The sequence below is a fragment of the Mesoplodon mirus genome (assembly GCF_964341445.2).
Source record: "Mesoplodon mirus genome assembly, chromosome: 5".
Taxonomy (NCBI): Eukaryota; Metazoa; Chordata; class Mammalia; order Artiodactyla; family Ziphiidae; genus Mesoplodon; species Mesoplodon mirus.
Window position 1 is genome coordinate 25488371 of NC_138980.1, and position 23590 is coordinate 25511960.

General features: G+C 42.2%; 1 protein-coding gene and 1 long non-coding RNA gene across 2 annotated transcripts; both read left to right on the forward strand.

Annotated features, from left to right (window-relative positions):
* Positions 1 to 3087: 3087 nt before the first annotated feature.
* LOC309803666 lies at positions 3088 to 6997 on the forward strand. The gene is made up of 3 exons (XR_014293983.1): positions 3088 to 3197; positions 4249 to 4336; positions 6979 to 6997. It is a non-coding gene; the product is annotated as an uncharacterized lncRNA (long non-coding RNA).
* Positions 6998 to 9299: 2302 nt separating this feature from the next.
* LOC309805265 (uncharacterized protein) lies at positions 9300 to 22951 on the forward strand (the record flags this gene model as incomplete). The annotated part of the gene is made up of 2 exons (XM_082623197.1): positions 9300 to 9422; positions 21918 to 22951. The coding sequence occupies exon 2, from the start codon at positions 21986 to 21988 to the stop codon at positions 22949 to 22951; it is 966 nt and encodes a 321-aa protein (XP_082479323.1). The 5' UTR covers positions 9300 to 9422; positions 21918 to 21985.
* Positions 22952 to 23590: the final 639 nt, after the last annotated feature.

Sequence of the window (23590 nt, forward strand, 5' to 3'; positions counted from 1 at the left end):
CCAATAACATATTACTAAATTGGTTTTATCACGGTTCCTAAAAGATAAAACTTGGAGACAACACAAATGTCCATTGACAGTATAATAATTAAAGCTACCTGCAATAATGGGGATAAATCTGACAAAATGTTTGGAGACCAAAGCACACAAAAAATATGACTATATGACTCTATTTTATAAAGTTAAAAACAAGTAAAACTATTACGTAAGGATGTATGAGTAGGTAGTAAAACCATAAAGAAAAGCACAAAAAGGTCTATCTCAAAAGTCATGATAGTAGCTGATTAGTGATTAGGAAGAAGGTACTGAGTGTTAGTAAGGGGCTACCTCTCAAGTTGTATAGATGTTTACAGGGGTGATCTCTTTATAACCATGTGTTACACTGGATTATATGTTCTAATTGCCTTTCTGTATGTATATTTCACATTTTTAAAAGTATGAGAAATATGATTCTATTTTTGTTTCATACTCACAAATGTGTATATGCACATACAACAGCATATATGAATAGCATATAAACATGTAACCAATGTTTCTGTTGGATTTATTTCTTTATTACATGTTTCTTCATTCCATATACTGTGTGTAAATTTTTTTAACAATGAATGCATTATTTTCACAGACAGGATAAACAACAAAGCACTTTTCTCTTTAAAAAATTGTGCATATACAGTATTTCAAAATGATACCAAAAGTTTTAACATTTCAATAGGAAATGGGCAAAGTACATATACAGGCAATTAATATATCTGAATGGTTCAATAAATATGATATTATATTTAATTTCAAATTAAATATAAAAATTTTGCTCTATTAAATAAAAAAAGAACATTTTTTAAATCGTTAAAAAGAAAAAACCCAGAGTGGGCATGGGTGTCAGAAACTGCTTATGGAAATATAAATTGTAAAATCTTCCTGGAAGGCAACTAGTCAATGTACTTAGAATTCTACCAGTCCTTGATCCAGCAATTCAACTTCAGGGAATTTAAACTAAAAAGTAATTTTCGGGCTTCCCTGGTGGCGCAGTGGTTGAGAGTCCGCCTGCTGATGCAGGGGACATGGGTTCATGCCCCGGTCTGGGAAGATCCCACATGCCGCAGAGTGGCTAGGCCCGTGAGCCATGGCCACTGAGCCTGCGCGTCCGGAGCCTGTGCTCCGCAACGGGAGAGGCCACAATACTGAGAGGCCCGTGTACCGCAAAAAAAAAAAAAAAAAAAGAAAAGAATTTTCGAGCTTCCCTGGTGGAGCAGTGGTTGAGAATCTGCCTGCCAACGCAGGGGACACGGGTTCGAGCCCTGGTCTGGGAGGTTCCCACATGCCACGGAGCGACAGGGACCTTGAGCCACAACTACTGAGCCTGTGCGTCTGGAGCCTGTGCTCTGCAACAAGAGAGGCCGAGAGAGTGAGAGGCCCGCGCACCGCAATGAAGAGTGGTCCCCACTCACCGCAAGTAGAGAAAGCCCTCGCACAGAAACAAAGACCCAACACAGCCAAAAATAAATAAATAAATAAATAAATAAAAATAATTTTACAAGATATAGCTACAAGGATATTAATGGAGCAAAAAACTAGAAGAAATATAACTAACAGTAGGGGTAAAATATTAGGTAAATACATTTAAATAAATAAGTTTAAATATGTTTAACAAAAGAATTTATTTAAATGCAATGGTTTGTACTGAAGTCACTGAAAACACTACTGACGGATAATATTTATTGGCAAGTTCAAATATTCAAGGCATATTCTTAAGTGGGGAAAAAACCCACACATAATTGTAACCAACATAGGTTACAATTGCTATCTGCAATATTCCATTTTGTTAAAAACAGATTGGTGTGACTATCAGAGAGATTAATATGGAGTTCAAAGGGCTGCTAAAAGATGTTCACCAAAATGTTAACCATTTCTTTTTGTGTGGTGGCATCAAGTGCATCTTTCTTTATTTTATTTATCAAACCTTCTAAATGGGCCATGTGTTTCTTTACCCCAAAAAAAATTTGTTGGTTTCTCGGTGCCTGAAATGGCCCTCCTCTCCTGCACTGCCTCTGACTCTTCCCTCCATTCTCACTCTCTCAGTGAGGCCTGCGAGGAGCCACCCTACTCACTTTCCAAAATGAGCCCCAAATCCCCACCACACTGCTCTTCTTTCACTTTTTCTCATAACACTTATCTCCTAAAATGTTATATAATGATATTCATGGCTTATTGTCTGCTCTCTACCTCCTTCCCCCACCCCCACCTCCCAAAACTGTTCTCCAGAGCAACGATCTCTCTTTTGCCCACTGAGGTTTTTCAAATCCTTTACAATGGGGCTTGGCACATAGCAGGTGATCCATACATTTTTTTTCGAATATAAATTTCTTTCTTTATTTTTGGCTGCGTTGGGTCTTCGTTGCTGCTCACAGGCTTTCTCTAGTTGTGGTGTGAGGGGGGCTACTCTTCGTTGAGGTTCGTGGGCTTCTCATTGAGGTGGCTTCTCTTTCTTGCCGAGCATGGGCTCTAGGTGCACAGGCTTCAGTAGTTGTGGCACATGGGCTCAGTAGCTGTGGCTCACCAGCTCTAAAGCACAGGCTCAGTAGTTCTGGCACACAGGTTTAGTTGCTCCAAGGCATGTGGGGTCTTCTGGGACCAGGACTCGAACCCGTGTTCCTTGCATTGGCAGGCGGATTCTCAACCACTTAGTCACCAGGGAAGTCCTCCATACACTCTTGTTGAAAGACTTACGGGGAAATAGGTTTGTTCTTGGCGGTTGTCTACTTGCCTTGCTCTCATTTACGCACATGCAGAGCTACAAGTCACTGCCCTGTAGGAACCTCGGTTTCCTCCTGCAAGAACCGGGAACCCAGGAGCCAGCAGCCCAAGGAGCTCGACCACGAACCCAGAATGGGGTCTGGACAAGTGATAGGCTCAGCCAGGGCTCTCCTCGCAGACAAGCTCGAAGAACTACATTTCCCAGAATCTTTTGTTCTCGCATGGACTACATTTCCCAGAGGGGCTCGCGACTGTCCCTGCCCCGCCCCTCCCGGACCTACGTGGGGCGTCGGGCGTCGGGCGTTTGCCGTTGGCTTGAGCTGATTACCCGCCAGAGGTCCGCCAGGGCGGCACCGCGTGGAGTCCCCAGCGGAAGCTTCTGTCCGGCCGTGGCAGTTCCGGAGCCTCCAGCCTGCGGCCCGCGGAACCCCCGATGCCTGGGCGAGGTGAGCGGCGGGGGGTAGGCAGGATGCGGGAGGGAGGACCGGGCTTCGGGAGGATCCGTCACCGGGGCATGGGGCACAGGCCCAAGAGACGCGAGCCGGGTCTTTATGGGCGCCGGCGGGCCGAGAGCCGGGTACCCCTGGCTCTGTTCGCCTGCCGCCCCCAGCCATCCCACTGACGTGCCCCTGAACGAGACAGGTCGGACACATCGTCCCCATTGGCTGGACCCAGCCACCCTCCTGCTTCTTCCCGACCAGTTCCCAGCGCGCTACCTGCTCAGCGCCTGCCGGCATTTGAATTTGTTTCAGGCTGGCAGTGAACGTGAGAAAATTATTTCCTCCCCTTACCATCACCCCTGCACTCCCGAGTGACAGGCTTGTTTTACGCGAGAAGTGAGTCGCCAGCTTCCCCCAGTGGCAGAGCCAGGACTGGACCCAGGTCTTTGGTTTAATGAGCCCTTTCCTCAAGACAGCAGCCCCTCCCCGCCATAGGAGAGCTGATGTTTTCCCTTTCCGAAGCAGCTTTCTCTAGAAATCTGGAAATTGTTTCCTTGACAGGAGGGGGAGGAATTGGGTGGGAATGCTTGAGGTGGAGAAAAGTTGTCACATGCACGCAGGGAGGTTAGAGCAGGTGCTCTGGAGCCCGCGGTGCCTGGAACCCTGGTGCCACCCTCCCTGGCTGTGTGGACTGGGACAAGTTGCTCCCACTCTGCCCTCAGTTTCCTGATCTATAAAATGGGGTGCTGACAATGCCAACTGTGCTGTGGGACTCGATGTATTGATAGGTAGTGCCTGGCACGCGGTGAGGCTCAGGGAGTTGCTGCTACTGCTGATAGAGTCCTAGGACTTTTCCTCTGAGCCAGGGAAAGAGCTGGGCCTGGACCAGGATGACCCAGCCCTTCTCTCTGGTCCTGTCTAGCCCTCGTTCCTTCTGACTTCCTTCTCTGGGGGCACTTGGCATCATTTTCAAGTGGTATAAAGGTTTCAGAGCTGCTGATTCTGAGGTCTAGAAAGCAGAAGGGGCTTCCTCCTGGTTCCCTTTTTCTTCTCTCAGATCTGGCTTCTGGAGACTTCTCCCATCCTAAGGTGAAACTGCCCAGAAAGAGGACATGGCTCCTGAACAGAGGGAAGCAAGGTCTCAGGTGAGTTCATTGCCATCTCAGGTCTTAGAGATAGATGGGGTTTTTTTTTTTGTTATTTTACCCACAAACTGAAGTTTTCTCCCCAATACAGTCTTCACCAGGATTTGGAGCCCATGTCCTTCTGCCTTGGAAGAGTTGGTCCACCCTGGTGGATGGTGGATTGCATAGGGAATGCTTGCCTCCAACCCCCCAATCCATGGCTTGTGTTTCTCTTTTTTTTTCTAATAGACACTCTTTTATTCATTAATCTCAATTCACTGTATGATTACTGAATTGATAGGTAAGATGCCACATGTCTTATACCACTTGGGGTCAGAACAAACAAACATGCACACTTGGCAGAGTTCCTTTCTGGCCTGTCTCCTTTGCTCAGTCGTGTCCCCCTCCCTACCCTTGGCCAGAATGCTTTTCTTTTTCTTTCCGCCCCTGAGAAATCCTCATGATACCTTCGCCAGGCTTTTCCCAGTCCATAGTTCTTAGTTTTTCTCCATCTTAACTTTCTGGATCATGTGCCTTGCTTCTGTCACTCTCTTGAAAACTGATGTTGACCTGCCATTTTCAACTTTATGTTGTGAGAATGAGGGTGGGAACCCATCCAGGTGAGCCACTGTGTGAACAAAGGATAGCCATGCTGGTGGGGACGTAGATGGAGAGGTCTCTTGACTCCAAGAGCAGAGAGAAGACTCCTCAGGAAGCAGCAGTGAGAGTTTCATGGGATATTGGTAGTGGAGAGGCAGTGTATACAGTGATTCCTCAGTGGGGCTTTTGAGCCAGATGGCCAGGTTTGTGCCCATCTCCTCTGTTGCTTTTAATGGGTCTTGGGCAAAAAACTCCACCTCTCTGTGCCTCAGTTTCTTTCCTCTCTGTGCCTCAGTTTCTTCACCTGTAAAGTGAATACAACAACTGGGCCTACCTCAAAGGGTAGATGAGAGGATCCTGGGAGTTAGTGCATGGAAAGCATTCTTATCAGGGCCGGGCACATAGTAGATGTTCAATATGTGGTGGTTGTGGTAGCTAAACGATATTATTCTAGTTCATGATGTCTATCTATCTACTGTTGGTAGATAGAAATGACTATACAGTATCCTTCCTTTACTCATCCTCATCTAACAATAGTAGTTAACGTTGCTGGGGAATATCCTGAGGGCTTCACCTTTGTTCTCACTCTCATAGAGAAGCAGAAGTTATTACCCCCATTTTACACTTGAAACTGAGGCTCAACGAAGTCAGGCAACCTGAAATCAAACCTAGGTATGTCTGGCCTCTAAGTTCATGTTAGTTATCATCCAGCCTTTCGTCTGGTACATCTTTCAGAACACAGGGCAGGCCTGGCTCCCAAATGACCAGAGTTCTCTGCAATGTGATGTTGTGTATCTTTTGGACCCATGAAATGTGGTAGTGGTTGATCTTCTGAGACTGTGGCTAGGACCTGCCTCTGCATATTTGGGCTACTTTTTTCTAAGCCCTTCCCATTCCATTCCAACAGAGCCAGGCTGCTCTCTTACCCAGAATCTTCTCCATCCCTGCTTGTGAGTCCTATGTGACATTTCTCCCTAACCTCACCTGCTGCCGATACATCAGTACTATGTGGAATTGTGTGTAAAACTCAGTGACAGGACGTTTAAGACCAGAGAGAGAATATACCCACCAAGTGCTGGGTTAAAAGAAAACTTCAGTTATCGTCTTGTCTCTGCCATTGGTAAAGTATGTGACCTGGTGTCTTAACTGCCCTGGACCTTGTGTTTCTCATCTCTAAAATGAGGACTGAACGAGGAAATAGTATATGGTCCTGTCCAGCGACACTTTTCTTGTTCAAATTGTTTCACGCGTTTTTCTTGTCTGCCAGTTGGATTGTAAATTCTTTTGAGGGCAAAGATCATTTCTTGTATTCCCTGCCATGTGCCAATAAATTATCTTATTATACATGCACTGCATGTTAATGTTAAAAATCTCAGAGAATAAAAACGTAAAATCAGTCTTACCCCAACATCTTGAGATAATCATGGTCATACCTTTGGTATGCAGCCCTCGGAATAATTGTCTGTGTACCTTTACTTATTTATTATTTATTGATGTACATGTGTACATATGTATGTATGTATTTTTTATTTTATCATTTTAGCTTTTTATTTTGATAAAATATACATAACATTAAACTTACCACTTTATCCATTTTTGAGTATATTGGCATTAAGTGCGTTCACAGTGTTTTGCTACCATCACTACTCTTTACCTCCATTGTATGGATTATCATTTATTACTTAAGCCTATGAGATAGGCGTTGAGAGGCAGTTCCTTGGATTGGAATTCTACCTCTACCACTGACCAGCTGTGATATTGTGATTTATAATACGAAATATATATTTGGTCTTTGTCCCTGTTCCTGGCACATAATTTCCAAAACCCTTGTGATTTCCTAAGTGGTTAGTAATATATGCTTTTTATCCCTGAAATTACTTCAGAGCAATGAAGGCACAATGGGTGTGTTTTGTATCCACACCAGAGTTTATGTTAATGAGGTTACTTTTGTACCCCACCTAAGGATGCGGGCTAATTGCCAGGGGAATCAACCTTGATTAAAGTGTTGGAATTTTCAGTCCTGCCCCCCAATAACCCCTCTTATCCATCTGTCACCACCCTAGGAGATGAAAGTTGCATCAGTCACCAATGGTCAGTGATTTAATCAATCGTGCCTATGTAATGAACCTCCATAGAAACCCAGAAGAGTTCAGAGTTCTTCCAGGTTGGTGAACATGTAGAGAGTCAGAGAGAATGGTGAATCCTGAGAGAGCATGGAAGCTGTGCACCCCTTCCCTGTGCCGCTCTTTCACCTGCCAGTTCCTATATCTTCTTTTATAATCAACCAGTAATCTAGTAAGTAAATGTTTTCCTGAGTTCTGTGAGCCACTCTGGCAAATTAATCAAACCTGAGGAGAGGGTTGTAGAAACCTCCAATTTAGAGCCAGTCAGTCAGCAGCACAGGTAACAACCTGGACTTGTGATTGACATTGAAAGGGGGCCAGTCTTGTGGGAATCTGACACTATCTTCAGGTGTCAGAATTGAGTTTAATTGTAGGACACCCAGCTGGTGTCCCACAATTGCTTGGTGTGTGGAAAACCCCCCACATCTGGTGTCAGAAGTGAAGTAGTGTTGTATTAAGAGTAGCGGAGACATGCAGGAGGAGTGAGTTTTCCCTTCATACCAGCTGTGTGACTTGGATAAATTTCTCTTTGTTTTCTCTTGTGTAAAATGGACACAATAATAGTACCTTCTTCATAGGGTTGTTGTGAAGATAAAATAAAGATATACACTAAAGGTTAATATAAAGCTCTAAGAATAGTACTTAGCCTGAAAAAAGCATTCAATAAATTATAGCTATTTTAATTTCCATTATTACTGTCCTCAAGCTTTAGGGAGCACAGAGTGCCTTCAGTTATTTAAACTAGCTCCCTCAGTGATTATTGAGGTTGTTTCCATTTCTTTGCTGTTACTAACACCATGATAAATGTCCTTGCATGTGCATTTTTGTTCAGTGTTCATTATCAAACAAATATAGTAATTGGAGAGTTAAAGAGTATGCACATTTTAAAGCTTCTAATGTATGTTATCAAATTGCCAACAGGAAGATTATTCTAATTAACACTCCCACTAATGGCCTTAATACCTCCACCCATCTCTTGTAGCAGTTAACTCGGAGCCTGGTTCATACTTCCTGCTACTCAGTATCTATTTGTCATTGGTCAGTTGTTCATTAAGCAAATGACCTGGAACCTTCAGAACCTAGAATAATATAGAAGCATTTCATGGTAGCCCGTCTACTCCCCACTGCCGCCTTTTTCACCCTGTGTGCTGGGTGGTCCTGGGTGAGCTGAGATGCTTGTCTCTACAGGTGTCAGTGACGTTTGAAGATGTGGCTGTGTTCTTTACACGGGATGAGTGGAGAAAGCTGGCTCCTTCTCAGAGAAACTTGTACCAAGATGTGATGCTGGAGAACTATAGTAACCTTGTCTCATTGGGTAAGGAAATTTTCCCTGTAGATACAGAGTTCAGAAATTGGGATACCTCAGCATCTGATTTCCTGGGTAAAAGCCCTGGGTCATTAAAAACTTTAGCTGAGTTTTGCCTTAGCACTGTGCAAACTGGATTTCCATAAATAAACCTGAAAACCTTTTTCTCCCTCGTAGGTATGGAATTGCCCCATGGATGGGACAATCTACAGAGCTGCACATTAGAAATTCCCTCACTGCAGTCAACATTTTCCCACTATGACTGAACTATGATGTGTTTGCTCATCTCTTAACAGAGAGCATCCCTCAACCTTTTTCTTTGACCCAACACTGGCTTTTTTCAATTCTCTTTTACAGGGGTCAGCAAACTTTTTCTGTAAAGGGCCAGGGAGTAAATATTTTCAGCTTTGTGGGCCACATATAGTCTCTGTAACGTATTCCTTTTCTTTTTTTTTTTTGAACCATTCTTTGCTCAAGGGCCATGCACAAACAGACAGTGGCCTAGATTTGGCCTATGACCCATAGTTTGCTGACTGCTGCCATCTTTCAAAGGGAGTCAGATAGTGTTTTCTCATTTTAAACAAGCTACTTGGTACATAATCCTTTCCACAGATACCTGTTACAAATATTAATTGAATCTGTACATTTAACATACATTTAACAGTATATACATATTCCCTCTTGTATAGAAAGCTATTAGCACCCTGTTAATCAAGTCTGCATGTTTATCATACTTCACTAACATACAACTAAATGTTACATTGCCCCTTGCTTTTACCCTAACACACCCCTCACATTGTGGGGGCACAACTGGAGCATCCCACAGAAGTTCTCTGTATCATCCTTTGAGTTTTCCGCTCAGATCTCAGATACCTCTTTGTGTCAAGGCAAAATCAAGTCTTTTTTTTCTTTTTCTTTTTTTTTCTTCTTTTTGGTCTATGAGCAGGACTCCCATTTTCCAAACCCGAGGTGATCTCCCTGTTGCAGCAAGGAGAAGATCCCTGGAAGGTAGAGAAAGAAAGCCCTGGAGGCTCCTCTCTAGGTGAGTGGGTGCGGAATCTCTGCAGGCAGCAGTCTGGTAAGTGAGTGCATGTGCAACTCGGAGATGTTGGTTGGGGAATTTTCTGCAGGTTCTCAGTCCTGAAGAAGTTTTGGAGAAGGGATGCTAAGGCCCCTAGTCACAAGCTTCCTCTTCTTCTCTGATAATTACTGCACAAGTGAATCTCTCAGGATCTTTTCTCTTGTGATTTCCTGTTGTTTCAGAGGAGGGCTACATTGTCATGCATTCATTCAGCAAACTTAGTGCATTTAAGGAACTGCAGATAATTCATTCAGACTGAAGCTCAGGGTATATGGGAAAAGAAAGAGATGAGGAAGGAAATGAGATTAGAGAGCCAGGTGGGGGCCACACTATGAAGTGCTTTGGTACAGTTCTTAGGGATGGGAACTGTCCATGGATGACTGGAAATAATTGAAGAGTTTCAAGCAGAAGAGTTGTATGGTTGTTGATATTTTAGAAAAAATAGTCTGAGTCTGAGATACTTTAAACGTCCTTCAGTAAAGGCTAAAGAAGCTGAGGTGGGTCCCTACACTGGCACACAGCACCACAGTCAGAAAGCAGCAGCCCTGGTGTGGGCAGAGCTCCAAGCTACGTGAAGGACTAAAGCAAGTTACGGTGCATTATTATGACATATCGCGATTTATGTGTAAAGAAAATTACGTGGGTGTTTGTCTATATGCATTATGTGCGTGTAAGTGCCAAGAGAAAGGTCGGGGGACACCTAAGCTGGTAACTAGTTACATTTGGATTGGGACTGAGAATGGGCATTGATGAAAGGGGACTTTAGTTACATGCAATGTTATTAAAATTTTCACAGAGAATATATTCATGAGTCCTTATTACACAGTTTCAATTAAATAAGAATGGTTACTTTGGAAACACTGTTGGTCCTAGATTTGAAGTGAGGAAAAACTAGAGGTGGGAACCTTCTGGAGATTATTCCATAATGTAGGCAAGACATTACCTGGAGGAAGGCATGTGCAGTGAGTTCAGGAAAGAGGAGAGGTCCCTTTATTAAGGGTATAGGACAGGTTCGGTGTGGGATGGGTTTCATTTGAAATGTTAGTGAAATATGGGTAGAGGTCACCAGTGGACAGCTGTAGAAGGTAAACAGGGTCAGAACTCAACAGGGAGGTCAGGGAGCCATCAGTGCAAAGGTGGCATTTGAAGCCTTGAGCTGAGCAGATGAGGGACCGGAGGAGAGGACAGAGTCCCAGGAAACCTCAGTTTTATGAGGTGGGTTAAGAAGGGAGAATCTATGGCTGAGCCTGAGAAGAAGTCACCAGAGGAGAAAACTGGCAGATTGGGCTGTCATGGAAGTTGAGGACTGAGAGCTGTTGACTTGGGGAGGCCAGGGCTCTGGGGGAGCCAGGTTCTAAGCCTCGCTCACTGCTTCCCTGTCCCGTGATAAACAGCAGTGCAACCTTGGACAGAAGGATGCAGGTCCTGCCCTGGCGGAGCTCAGTGGAGGTGGAGGCTAATCGCACACAGGGCTGTGGAATGACAGCCTCCGGTGAGGACCTCGGGGGAAGAGCCGCAGGTGCTGTGAGAACGTGGAACAGGAGGAGTGCTGTGGGCAAGGCTTCCCGAGGAAGGGCCGGATCCCACATTGTGAGAAGCGTTCAGGCACAGGAAGAGCACGTCCGAGAGTCCAGACAAAGGAAGCCGGTGTGTGGAGACGGGAGCAGGGAGAGGGAGCCGGGACCTGAGAGCCAGGCACAGCCTCTGAGGAGTTGAAGTACCCTGGCCACGGGCCCAGGTTTATATTGTGCAAGGATCAGCCTGCAACCAATGTGGAGCCACCTGGCATAGACGTAGTAGGACTTGTCTGAGGTTGCTGTCGGGTCCAGATGAGTCAGTGATGACCCCTCACAATGCGGGCCCAGCAGAAGGGCTGTGGGACAGGCTGTCTCGATCCCTAAAGCACCCACACCTTTAGTAGAGCTCGTTCTTCCCCGTATAATGTGAGATCTTTTGAGGTGGGAACCACACTTATCTCTCCTTTTATCTTTTAACTGTCACTTGGGAGAAATATTCTAATTTTGTGGGAACTGCTAGAGACCACCACAAAGTAAACAGAGAACACAGGCAGCAGGAAACCAGTGGAGAGTTTAGGAGGGGCGTCAGGTGTGGACTGAGTATGGCGTGGAAGATCAAAGGAAGAGATGGAAGAATTGTTCCCTTTCCATTCGCCTCGGGAGCCTCTGATCCATGAGGAGTCCCCCTTCCTGAGTGAAATGTTAGTTGGATTAAACTGAATAGAAAGTATGACTGGAGTTGAAAGCTGTCCAGAGAGACCCTGAAGACACCTAGTGGTGATGTCAAGTCCTTCTCAGAGTTGGGAAACTGTCCCCAAAGGAAAACTCTGAGTGGGTGTCTGGAGGAAGTAAGGCCATCAGAGCCAATCAGTGTGTGCATTTCTCTTGATGGGATGAACCTCCTCTCTTTGGTCAAAGGAGACAGTGAGATGGGGCGTCCTGGGTGTGCTGGCGTGTGGTTGTGTCTCTCCTGCACCCCTGGCGAGTCTCCCATTTGCCTGGACTAAAGTGCCCTTGGAACAGTTTCCCTTCCAAGGGGAGCTCACTCCCCTGTGAGCTTAGGTGAGGGACCTGGATGTTCTTGGAAGTACCTTGATCATTAACTGTAGACCAAAACCAAAAACCAACCCTTTGAACAACCGGTGACAGAAAAGCTTATGCTTCCAGGGTAGGACTCCTAGAACCTCTAATTGCCTCCAAGTGTGTTTTTAAAATATAATTTTCACTTCAAGACTCCTCACAAATAGGAAAAACAAGACAAAAAGGGAAAACAAACTGTCATCCCTGGATCTGTATGTTTCATGTTGAGAGATGGGAGGAAATGGCTCAAAGGGTACACGTCTCATCTGAGTCTCTTACTTAAGAAATGAGTCCAAAGTCTAATCACTATTCTGGCATATTATGTATATAAGTTATATATATATATAAAATAAGCATAATGTGATTCAATCAACTTGAACGTCTCATGAGTTTGATTTACACCTAACATGAAAATATTCTTTTATTCAAAAAGTTTAAAATCCAGGGATGATCTAGGTAAACAGTTACCTCCAATGAAAAGGTGTTTTTCTTTCTTTGTCTTTTTCTCTTCCTTTGTTATATTTATGCAAGAATTCAGGGCAGACTGAACCTGGAAGGGTGGTCAGCTAAGGGGTTGCTTGTGGACTGCCTTCGACTCACTGAGACTTGCTGGGGCTTCATCTGCACAGAGAATAGGGGTCTTTTTCTAATTTGCAGAAAGGTGCTGTAGGGGTTATAGCGGCAGCCTAATTAAATATCATGCAGTGATTTTAAGGAGTGAATTTCTTACAAGGTGAAAGTTGAGCCCAAATGCTCTGTAGCCCTGTTTACTATGTTTGATTTAGTCTTGTTCTCATCCCCTGCACTCCTCTTCTGCCACCAACATCTACTGTCCTTGTAGCTGCCAGAATGGTCTATTTAAAAGATAGATCAGGTCATCTCACTCGCATGCTCAAAACCTCTAGTGGCTTCTATCACATAGAACACAATCCAAAGCCCCCAGCGTGGCCCTCAGAGGCCTTTGTGGTCTGGCCCCAGCTACCTCTTCGCCTTCACCTCCTTCCTCTCTGCCCTTCATTGGAGAACTCTAATCACCCTGGCCTCCTTGTAGTTCATCAGGAAGGCCAAGCAGGCTCCCACCTCAGGGCCTCTGCACTTGCTTTTTCCTCTCCTGGACCATTCTTCGTGATGGCCAGGAGCCCACTTGACTCACTTCCTCACACTATACAGGTTTCTGCTCAGATGGCACTTTGTCAGTTAGACACAGCTCATCCTTTGTTCTTTGTCCTCCACAGGACACAGGTCCTTTGTCCTCCACATTCTTTATCCCCTCACCATGCTTCATTTTCTCTCAGAGTACTTATTACTGCCAAATAGTACATATTTATTTATTATCAGCTCTTCCTCTGGATTGTAAATTCCCTCATGCTGGGTTGTCTGTTTCATTTGTTCCCATGTCCCCAGTACCTAAAATAGTGTCTGGTCAGAGTCAGCTTCCAGTTAGTGAATGTATGAATGACTTGGTTAGGTAGTCGTGATGGAGACCGAAAAAAGGGAACCAGTTGCAGAGATATTTGGCAGATAAAAGCAACAGGACTTGGAGATGGTTTAGATATGGAAGATAGAGGAGATGGAGTTGTCAAGGATGCGTGCTTGGTTTGTGGTTTGTTCTGGGATGGACAGTGATATCCTTCACTGAGATAGTGGTGCTAGGAGATCAGATTTGGGGGATGGTATAAATATGGTTTTGGATGACTTAAATTGTCTTTGGTTGACCCATTTATTCAAGTGGAGATGTCAAATAGCCTGTTTGATTTGGAGTTCCACCCCTTATAATATACCCTGGGCATTAAATGTAAATTTGGGAGACCCTGTCACTAAAGATAATTGAAAGAGTGGTTGAGTTTGAGTTAGCCTGTGGAGTGGATTCAGAGTACAGCAAGAGCAAGAAAGAGCCTAGGACTCAATCTTGAGGAACTCTGGCATTTCATGGCTAGGCAGAGAGAAATGAACCCATAGGGAAGACAAGGGTAAGGTGTACTATAGAAGGAAACACGGGAGTCTAGTGTCATTGAAGTCAAGTCTCATAAAGGATGGTATCAGTAGAGGTAGGGAAAAGTAGATGAACTTGAGACATATTTAGATGGCAGAATAAACAAGTCTTGGTAATTGATTAGCAGAGGGAGAGGTGTGAAGGATGCCTTTTAAAGTTTTGATTCAGAACTGGTGCCAATTACAGAGACAGAAAGGTTATACAGGTTGGGGGAGGAAATAATCATAAATTCAGTTGAGCTGTCTTTGAGACACTCAAGTTGCTGTTTTGAGCTGGGTTTTGTATAATTAGGTATGGAGAGTAGAGAAGTCTTGCCTAGAGTATGTTTATAGATGAAGCTGGCCTGTGGAAAGGGTACAGAGTGAAAAGAATCAGGGGCCTAGCACTCAAACCTGTGGAACTCCAAGGATTAAAGATCAGGTAGAGGAAAATGAGCACACAAAGGAGATTGAAGCTGGTGGAACATGAGAAGAATTTGAGGCAAGTTCAGGGTCACTGTAGCTTAGGTAGTGAGCATCTGAAGGAAAATGAGGGGTCACTATCAGATGCTGCTGAGAGGTAAGTTAGGTGGGGACTGAAGAGAGCATCTTGCCTTTGTCACATGAAGGTCATGGTTGCCTTAGAGTAGTGGTAAGGACAGAAGCCAGAATGGAGCCCATGAGGGGTGAGTGAGCAGGAGGAGATAAATATGTGTGGGATACGACAAGGTGAGATGTGACAAGGAGGCAGTAGCTGGAGAGCTCTTCTATGCAAATATAAACAAATATTTCTTGTTTTTCTCTGTCCACTCAAATTATATTATACAGCACACATTATTCTGCCCCTTTCTCTTGATATATATTGAAACTCTTTCCATGTCAGTACATAAAGAGCTTCCTCATTGTAAGGAGTAGTTCTACGGCCTTCAGCTAGCTCTCTTCTTGGCTGGCAGAAGAGGTGATTTTGGTTGTATGTGGCTTTGGATAATGTTAGCCCATTGGGTCCAGTTTGGGCTAGAATTTTATAAATGCTGTGGTTTCTAATTAGCAATATGGATATTGGTTTAAAGCTGTACCTTTATCGTGTACCCATATGATGTCCTGGTGTATTACAGTTAGAGTTAATCCAACTGTCCATCAAAGGAATCTGGTTGAATAAGCTGAGGGACATTCTCATGGTGGAATTCTCACTGTAAATAAGAATGAGGAAGAATTCTGTAAATTCCACTGTGGGGTGATAATATTACTAAGTAGGGGAAAGTGCAGAACAGAACAGTGAGAATAGGAGTTTTATCAAAGGAAGGAGGAGATACCAAAAAAGACAAAGTGTATATTTGCTTATATTAAAAAAAAATAGAGAAGCCAAAAAAAAAAGGATAAAAGCAGATCTATAAAAATGGTTACCTATAAGGTGAAGGAAGAAAAAGAAAAAGGATTGAGAGAACAAGGATAGAATGTAGAATTTTTTTAAGGTACCTTGTTTTTATAATGTTGACTTTGGAACCATAAAACTGTTTTATAGGGCTTCCCTGGTGGCGCAGTGGTTGAGAGTCCGCCTGCCGATGCAGGGGTTCGTGCCCCGGTCCGGGAAGATAACCACATGCCACAGAACGACTGGGCCGTGAGCCATGGCCACTGAGCCTGTGTGTCCAGAGCCTGTGCTCCACAGCGGGAGAGGCCAAAACAGTGAGAGGCCCAAGTACCGCAAAAAAAAAAAAAAAATTTAAATTATAAAACAAGATTAAACAAAAATGAAAAAGTGTTCCATAAATATTGAAAGCAAAATGAAACAAATGAGCCTAATTGTGTTTCAGGTTGTTGGCTTAGTCACAGAGAAAAATTATCTCAAATGCTTTTAAATCACAGCAGCTTGAATAAAGATCCTTAGTGATTTATATAAATATTGTGGTTTATAATAAGTAATATATATTTGGTACAGAGCTCCTAAAACCCTGGGAATTCCTAGGTGATGAGAGCCACAAAGGTGTCTTTGTTATGTTAATGCGGTTTCTTTTGGACCCTATCTTAAGATGGGGCCTGGTTGCCATAACCAATCATGTGATTAGAGGTTTGAAAGTTGACCTCCAGGGAGGGGAGGGGGACTGGAGGTTGAATTAGTTGCCAGTGGCCAATGATTTAATCAATCATGCCTGTATAATGGCGCCTCCATAAAAACCCAAAAGGACAGATTCAGAAAGCTTCTGGGTTGGTGAATATGTGGAGATCTGGGGAGTGTGGTGTACTTAGAGAGGGCTTAGAAATTCCATTCCCTTTCCCCATACATTGACCTGTGCATCTCTTCCATCTGGCTGTTCCCAAGTTATATCCTCTTATAATTAACTGGTGATCTAGTAAGCAGAATGTTTCTCTGAGTTCCATGAGCCACTGTAGCAAATTAACCAAACGTAAGAAGGGGGTCGTGGGAACCTCTGATTTATAGCCAGTTGGTCAGAAGTACAGATGATAACCTGGGTTTGTAACTGGTGTCTGAGGGAGGCAGGGGGCAGTCTTGTAGGACTGAACCCTTAACCTGTGGGATATGATGCTATCTCCAGATAGATAATGTCAGAGTTGAGCTGAATTGAGGACACCCAGTTGGTATCCAAGAATTGCTTATTATTGATGTGGAAACCGCCCCCCCCACCACCACATTGGAATTGGGTGAAGAACATGTAATTAATACCTTACAGGCAAAAATAACTTCAAACAATAATGTTGATTTTGGTGGTTATAATAAAAATATGTGTTTATGTTTACAAATAGAGTTCTTATCTTTGAGAAATGTGTTCTGAAGTATTATTGATGAAATGATATAATACAGAATTAGCGTACTTTAGCATATGCTAATGAAAGAGACGTAAGGGAGTTGTATTAATTTTCTCAGCCTGCTCCAACAAAGTGCCACAAACTGTGTGGCTTTAAACAACAGAAATTTATTGTCTCACAGTTTTGTGGGGCGATTCTCCCTCTGAAAGTCCAGGTAGAATCCTTCCTTGCCTCTCCCTACCTTCTGGATGTGGCCAGTGGTCCTTGTTCCTTGGCTTGCAGCTGCATCACTCCAGTCTCTGCTTCTCTTGTCACTTGGTGTTCCCCTGGGGTATCTTGACATGGTCTTTCTGTGCTTGCCTGTGTCCAAATTTCCCTTTTATAAAGACACCAGTCATATTAGAACCTACCCTAATCACCTCATCTCAACTTGATTGAATCTGCAAAGTTACTTAACCTTACCAAATAAGGTTATATTCTGAGTTATTGGAAATTAGGACTTCAACATATCTTTTTTGGGTGATGCAATTCAACCCATAATAAGGTAATAGATGAAACAGCATTAGTGATTGTTGATGCTGGCTTGGCAATTCATTGTACAATTCACTCCACTTTTGTACATGCTGAACATCTTCCATAATAAAAAGCTTTAAAAATCAGAATTACCAACAACAGAATTTCTAAAACAGCATTTCTCTTTTTCACCAACACAGGCATTCTGGAATACATTTACAGATGTGTAGTTCTGCCCCCATCGTGGTGTTGTGTGTAATTCTCAGCATATAGCTCCCTCAATTCTCTGACTCTAGAAAACCTTACGAGACTGCAAATGCATGTGACATTTTTATAGGAATAATTTTGAATCTGACCACCTGAAGGATAAGGTGGGAAGGATATAGGTCTGGAAAGTTGGCTTGGGTTCAAAGATTTTGATGCTGCCTTTAGCCCTCACACTATCCCTCCATCTAATCTATGGCTAATCCTTTAAAATCCCATTTTAGACATTTCTTCCCCCAAATTCTGGCCACCACTAGTACGCCTTCCCAGCTTGTACTTGGTACTATCTGAGGGTAGTTTGGATGTTGTTGTAAGCTCACATTTTCATCCATTTCTGTCTTGTGTTTTTGTTGTATAAATTACCACACTTCTCCTTTTTTGTCTCTAATGCCAAACTGGGAGCTCCTTAAAGAAGTTAACTGTTTCTTTTCATTACCAGATCTGGAATGTCTTGTGGATCACATGCCTAAGATAGAGCCTGACATGTTGTAGGTGCTTTTTAAGTATTTGATGAATGAATTAAATAAGGAGCAGTCAGTGCTTTTTGAAATAATAAGAGGAGTTCTATATAGTAAGAAGGTTAATAAGTTCAGTGGGAAGTAATACTTGAAAGGTGAGAAACAGGTCAGAGGATCAACTTGAAGGTCAATAGCAATAGTCACTATTGAGTAAGGAGATCCTGAACTTGGATGTATTAATGATGGTTGTTAGAGACATCTTAGTGAAGAGATTCAAGGGAATTTGATGACTGACTAGACTTGGAATGCAGGGGAGAGAAGCTTCTGAGATGAAACTAAGAATTGATGGCAAAGGAGCTGAAGAAGTTATGATATAATTCAGAACTTGGAAACACAAAAAGAGTTTGAAAGGAATGCACTGGATTCGGATTTGGACAAGCTGAATTTGAAGAAAAATCCTCCAATGAAGAGTCTAGCAGGCAGCTGGAAATACCTCTGTAAAGTGTTTTGAGGCTCAGGATAGTCATTCAAATAGGAGGTGTGGGAGTGGATGAAATCATCTAGGGAGAGAAGGTTGAAGAGAGACTCACAGAGTTTCATAAGCACCAAGGGAGGAGAAACTAGACCTAATGACAGGAACTAGTCAGGGTGGTGGTCATTGGCAAAATCACCTGTTCTCTAAACTTCTGACCTAAGTCATAACCTTGTTCATGAGTTAGCTCAGGCCCAGGCTTGATTCTGGGAGAGAGCAAAAGTTGAACTGCACTTCAGGAGACATATCTTAGACCTACAGAAAACTTTAAGCAGACCATAAAGAACAGTTAGGATGTCCATAATCCAGGACTGATGTCCCCTTCCTTGGGAAACATGACTGTTTTAAGTTATTAGTCCCATTCTGGACTAAGGCATTGGCACTTGAAGTAGAGTTGAGGTGAGTTTCCCAGTATTGGTATGGACCCTTGTAGCTATAATTACTTGCATTAAAAAATAAAAACTCCCCATGTCCTGTTTCTCTATTCTCCCTTAAACAGAACTTTTCAAAAGCATTTCTATACTTGATGTCTCCATGTTCTCACCTCCCATTGTTTCTTCTGTGCACTCCAGTAGGGCTTTCTTCCTTACTAGTCCATGAAAAGCAGTTATTAAATCCCAGACAGTCTCCATCTTGGCACAATCAGGGTTAAGTTTTTAATTCTTAAATTGTTTAACAAAGTTGATCATTGCCTCCTCACTGGAGTACTTTATTCCTTTGGCTTCTGGACCACCATACTCTTCTGCTTTTCTTCCTTTTCTTGCCCTCTAGTATTACAATGCCTAAGTGATTTTTTCAGTTCTTCAGCTTCTTTTTCTTTTTTGGCTGTGTTGGGTCTTCATTGCTGCGCACAGGCTTTCTCTAGTTGCAGCAAGCGGGGGTTCTTTGTTGCGGTGCACGGACTTCTCATTGTAATGTCTTCCCTTGTTGCGGAGCACGGGCTCCAGGTGCACAGGCTCAGCAGTTGTGGATCATTACCTGGTCCATAGTAGGCAGTTAATAAATATTTGTGAATGGAAAGGATGTCTTCAGCATATGCAAATATAACAAAATAAGAAAAAAAACATGTAGTGCTCCAGAAACTGCATGTAGTTCAGTATACATGGCAAGAAACCAGGGGAGGGAGATGAGTACCGAGGTGAATGAAGGTCAGATCATGAAACACCTTGTTGACCATGTTAAGTACTCTGGACCGTACTTATATACAAATCATTGAAGATAATTTGGAGGATCTTACAGAAGTTTGCAACATGGTAAGATGTGGATTTTAGAAAGATTACTGTGGCTACAGTGTGGAGACTGAATTGACAGCAAGATTTGAGGTGGGGAGACTAGTTAGGAGTCTGTGGTGGAACAGTAAAGCATAAGAAACAGAGTACCATTTAGGTACCCGAGCCCAGTGCTCAGGGCTCTAGTAAAGTTGTTGGTTGTAAAACTGCAGTCTTTACATACAGACCTAAGGCAGGGTCTCTAACTTTGCCTTATAAACTACAATCCAAAATTTTGGAATCTTGGTATTTTCTTTCCAGCTTGTGTAGTAACCTAGAACCAATGACTGATGTTCACAGGGAAAGTACTCCATTTTTACCACTGCCTCCCACACTTGTGCCCAAATAATGTTATTGAAATTTGGATCACTTAAGCAAGACTTAGATGGATAAGGAAATTGAAAGGTGTTGAACAGAAAATAAAAAAAAAAAACTCCTCTTTCTGTTACAACAAATAGTAAAGATTAGAGAGCAGATAGGTTTTGTGATTGGCTAAGTGAAAAAGAGCTATTACCCAAAATGCACATTATGGTCTCTTCCAGAAGATGTGGTTCCTAATTTAATGAGTGATTTATTGATACTTACCTATATATGTATTTTAAAATGAGTGTTATTCTCACTTGCTCGGCTTGGCAAATATCAGTGCCTTAAAAAAATAGTAAAGATGGGTGCATTTAAAATTAGTCAGAGAGGGTGTGTAGAATGGGGGAAAAAATCCCAAACCCTAGGGAAAGCAGTTTTAAAGTGGAAATAGAAAGTTACCCATGAAGGAAACTGAGAAGTTAACACTGGTAGAAGAAAAGAGAAAAGCAGAATATATTATGTTCACCAAGCAGAGAGAATCTGTAAACAGGTGAGAAAGTGAATGTCAGATAGGAATCTCAAAATACAGTGAGTTGCAAAGGAGCCCTTTAAATGGTTACTCTAGCCCAGGAGAAAATGCCAAAATATATGTATACCTATTCCCCACCAGAATTTAATATTCAATGAATTGTGTCCTTACCCAACTTTAAAATTTATTGAATTTAATTCTGTTTTTTACCACCTTATCATGTTAGCCCTTTTTACCATTTTGTTTATTCCTGTCTTATTGATCTTTGACTCTTTTCTATGCTGCTTGCATAGCATCTCCTGCTTGATAAATGAGCAAGGCTGCTTTCTTATCTTGCAACTTTTGGCTTCATGCCTACCTGTTGGCACCTCTGTAGATTAATTCAGTAATTACGTCCTGTTTGAACTGGCTCTGAAACCCTCCCTCTGCTTGTATAATGTACTGTCCTGGAAGGCAACTTCTCATGCAAGTCTTGAATCCTCTGTGTGTGTGTGTGTGTGTGTGTGTGTGTGTGTATGAAATTAATATATAAATAATTGAGATTATTTGACATTGTTCCAATTAGGTATATATAAGTTATTAAGGAAGGTTAACAAAACAAACATTTTGTGTATAATTCAGATGCCATTAGGAGGATCTGTAGGTGGATAGGGCATGCTAATCTGCTTGCAGAGAACATTAGGGTAGAAAAGGAAAGTGAAAATATTTAGATATAGATAAATATAATTACATATATAGAATATATAGATATATATTTTTAACACTGTGGTGAGTGCCTATAATAACAGGAATGCTCTGTGGAAACTCACAGTCAAGAAGGGACTCAGAGTTAACTTTTGAACTGAATCTGAAGGATACAAAGGAATTTGGCATGAGGGAAAAGGGATGAAGACTTTCCAGATTAGGAATGATTACACAAAGAAGAAAAATGTCATGAAGATAATTTAGGATTCTATCATAGGCTTTGGACTCTGATCCCAGGCTGCCTTTTCCAATTCATGGCTCCCCTTTGAATCCCTCTTCTCCATTTTCCATTAGCCAATTCTTCTGATCACTCTTACACTCACCCTCTTTAAATGGGTTTGTTTAATCTTTTCTCCACCCTGTTGTTCTCAACTCATGTTGATTGATTCTCTGTACTGCTTAAATCTCCTAAGTTTTTCTTCTTACTGTTTTTGGCCATATACCAAGACCTTATTTAAATACCATCAATATTCAGTCTATACATTTAGTCTCAGTAGCCAAATGCTGTATCACATGGAACATCTTCAGTTTTTTCTTTCCCTTCCAGGATGGAAGAACAGTTATAAAACCACAAAGTCAACTCAAACACAAGGTTCTTCATTTCAGGAGCTGATAATGAAAAGATCCAAAAGGAATGGACCCTGGGACTTCAAATTAGAAAACCCCTGCAAATATGAAGACAGATTGGAGAAAAAGCAGAAGAAAAAAGAAAGTGTTCAGATAGTTTCAGTCGCTCACAAAAAAATCCTCACTGTAGAAAGAAAACATAAAAATACTGAATTTGGCCAAAACTTCAGCCCAAAGTCAGTCCTTGTTAGGCAACAGATGGTTCCCAGAGAAAACACCCCACCAAAATGTGAAATACAAGGAAACAGCTTCAAACAGAATTCCAATTTATTTAATCAACAAAAAATCAACACAGCCGGGAAACATTATAAATGTAGTATGTGTGAGAAAACTTTCATTAATACTTCATCCCTTCATAAACATGAGATAAACCATAGTGGAGAGAAATTGTTTAAATGTAAAGACTGTTCGAAAGCCTTTAACGAAAGTTCAGCTCTTATTCAACATCCAATAACTCATACTGGAGAGAAACCCTATATATGTAAAGAATGTGGGAAAGCCTTCACTCTCAGTACATCCCTTTATAAACCCCTAAGAACACACACTGTGGAGAAATCCTATAGATGTAAAGAATGTGGTAAATCCTTGAGCAGAAGGTCAGGCCTTTTTATACATCAAAAAATCCATGCTGGAGAAAACCTCTATAAATATAATCCAGGTAGGAAGGCATCTAGTTGCAACACATCCCTTCCTGGATGTCAGAGAATGAATTCCAGAAAGAAGTCCTATTTATGTAATGAATGTGGCAATACCTTTAAGTCTAGTTCATCCCTTCGTTATCATCAGAGGATACACACAGGAGAGAAACCTTTTAAATGTAGTGAATGTGGGAGAGCCTTCAGTCAGAGTGCATCTCTTATTCAACAGGAAAGAATTCACACTGGAGAAAAGCCTTATAGATGTAATGAATGTGGAAAAGGTTTCACTTCTATTTCACGACTTAACAGACACTGACTAATTCTTCCTGGTGAGAAGTTTTATAATTGTAATGAATGTGGTAAAGCCTTAAGTTCCCACTCAACACTTATTATTCATGAAAGAATTCATACTGGAGAGAAACCATGTAAATGTAAAGTGTGTGGGAAAGCCTTCAGACAAAGTTCAGCTCTCATTCAACATCAGAGAATGCATACTGGAGAAAGACCCTATAAATGTAATGAGTGTGGGAAAACATCCAGGTGTAACTCATCCCTTAGTAATCATCAGAGAATTCACACAGGAGAGAAACCATATCGATGTGAAGAATGTGGGATATCTTTTGGCCAAAGATCAGCTCTTATTCAACATCGAAGGATTCATACAGGAGAGAAACCCTTCAAATGTAATACATGCGGGAAAACTTTTAGACAAAGCTCATCACGTATTGCCCATCAGAGAATTCATACTGGAGAGAAACCCTATGAATGTAATACATGTGGGAAACTTTTCAATCACAGGTCATCTCTTACTAATCATCATAAAATTCATATTGAAGAGAAGCCCTAGAAAGTAGGTTTGCATGTGTGACATTCTGAAACCAAAGCTCATCAGAATACATGAAAGTGATGTAATAAATGTAATGGATATGAAAAGCCATTCTATGATTTAGTCATC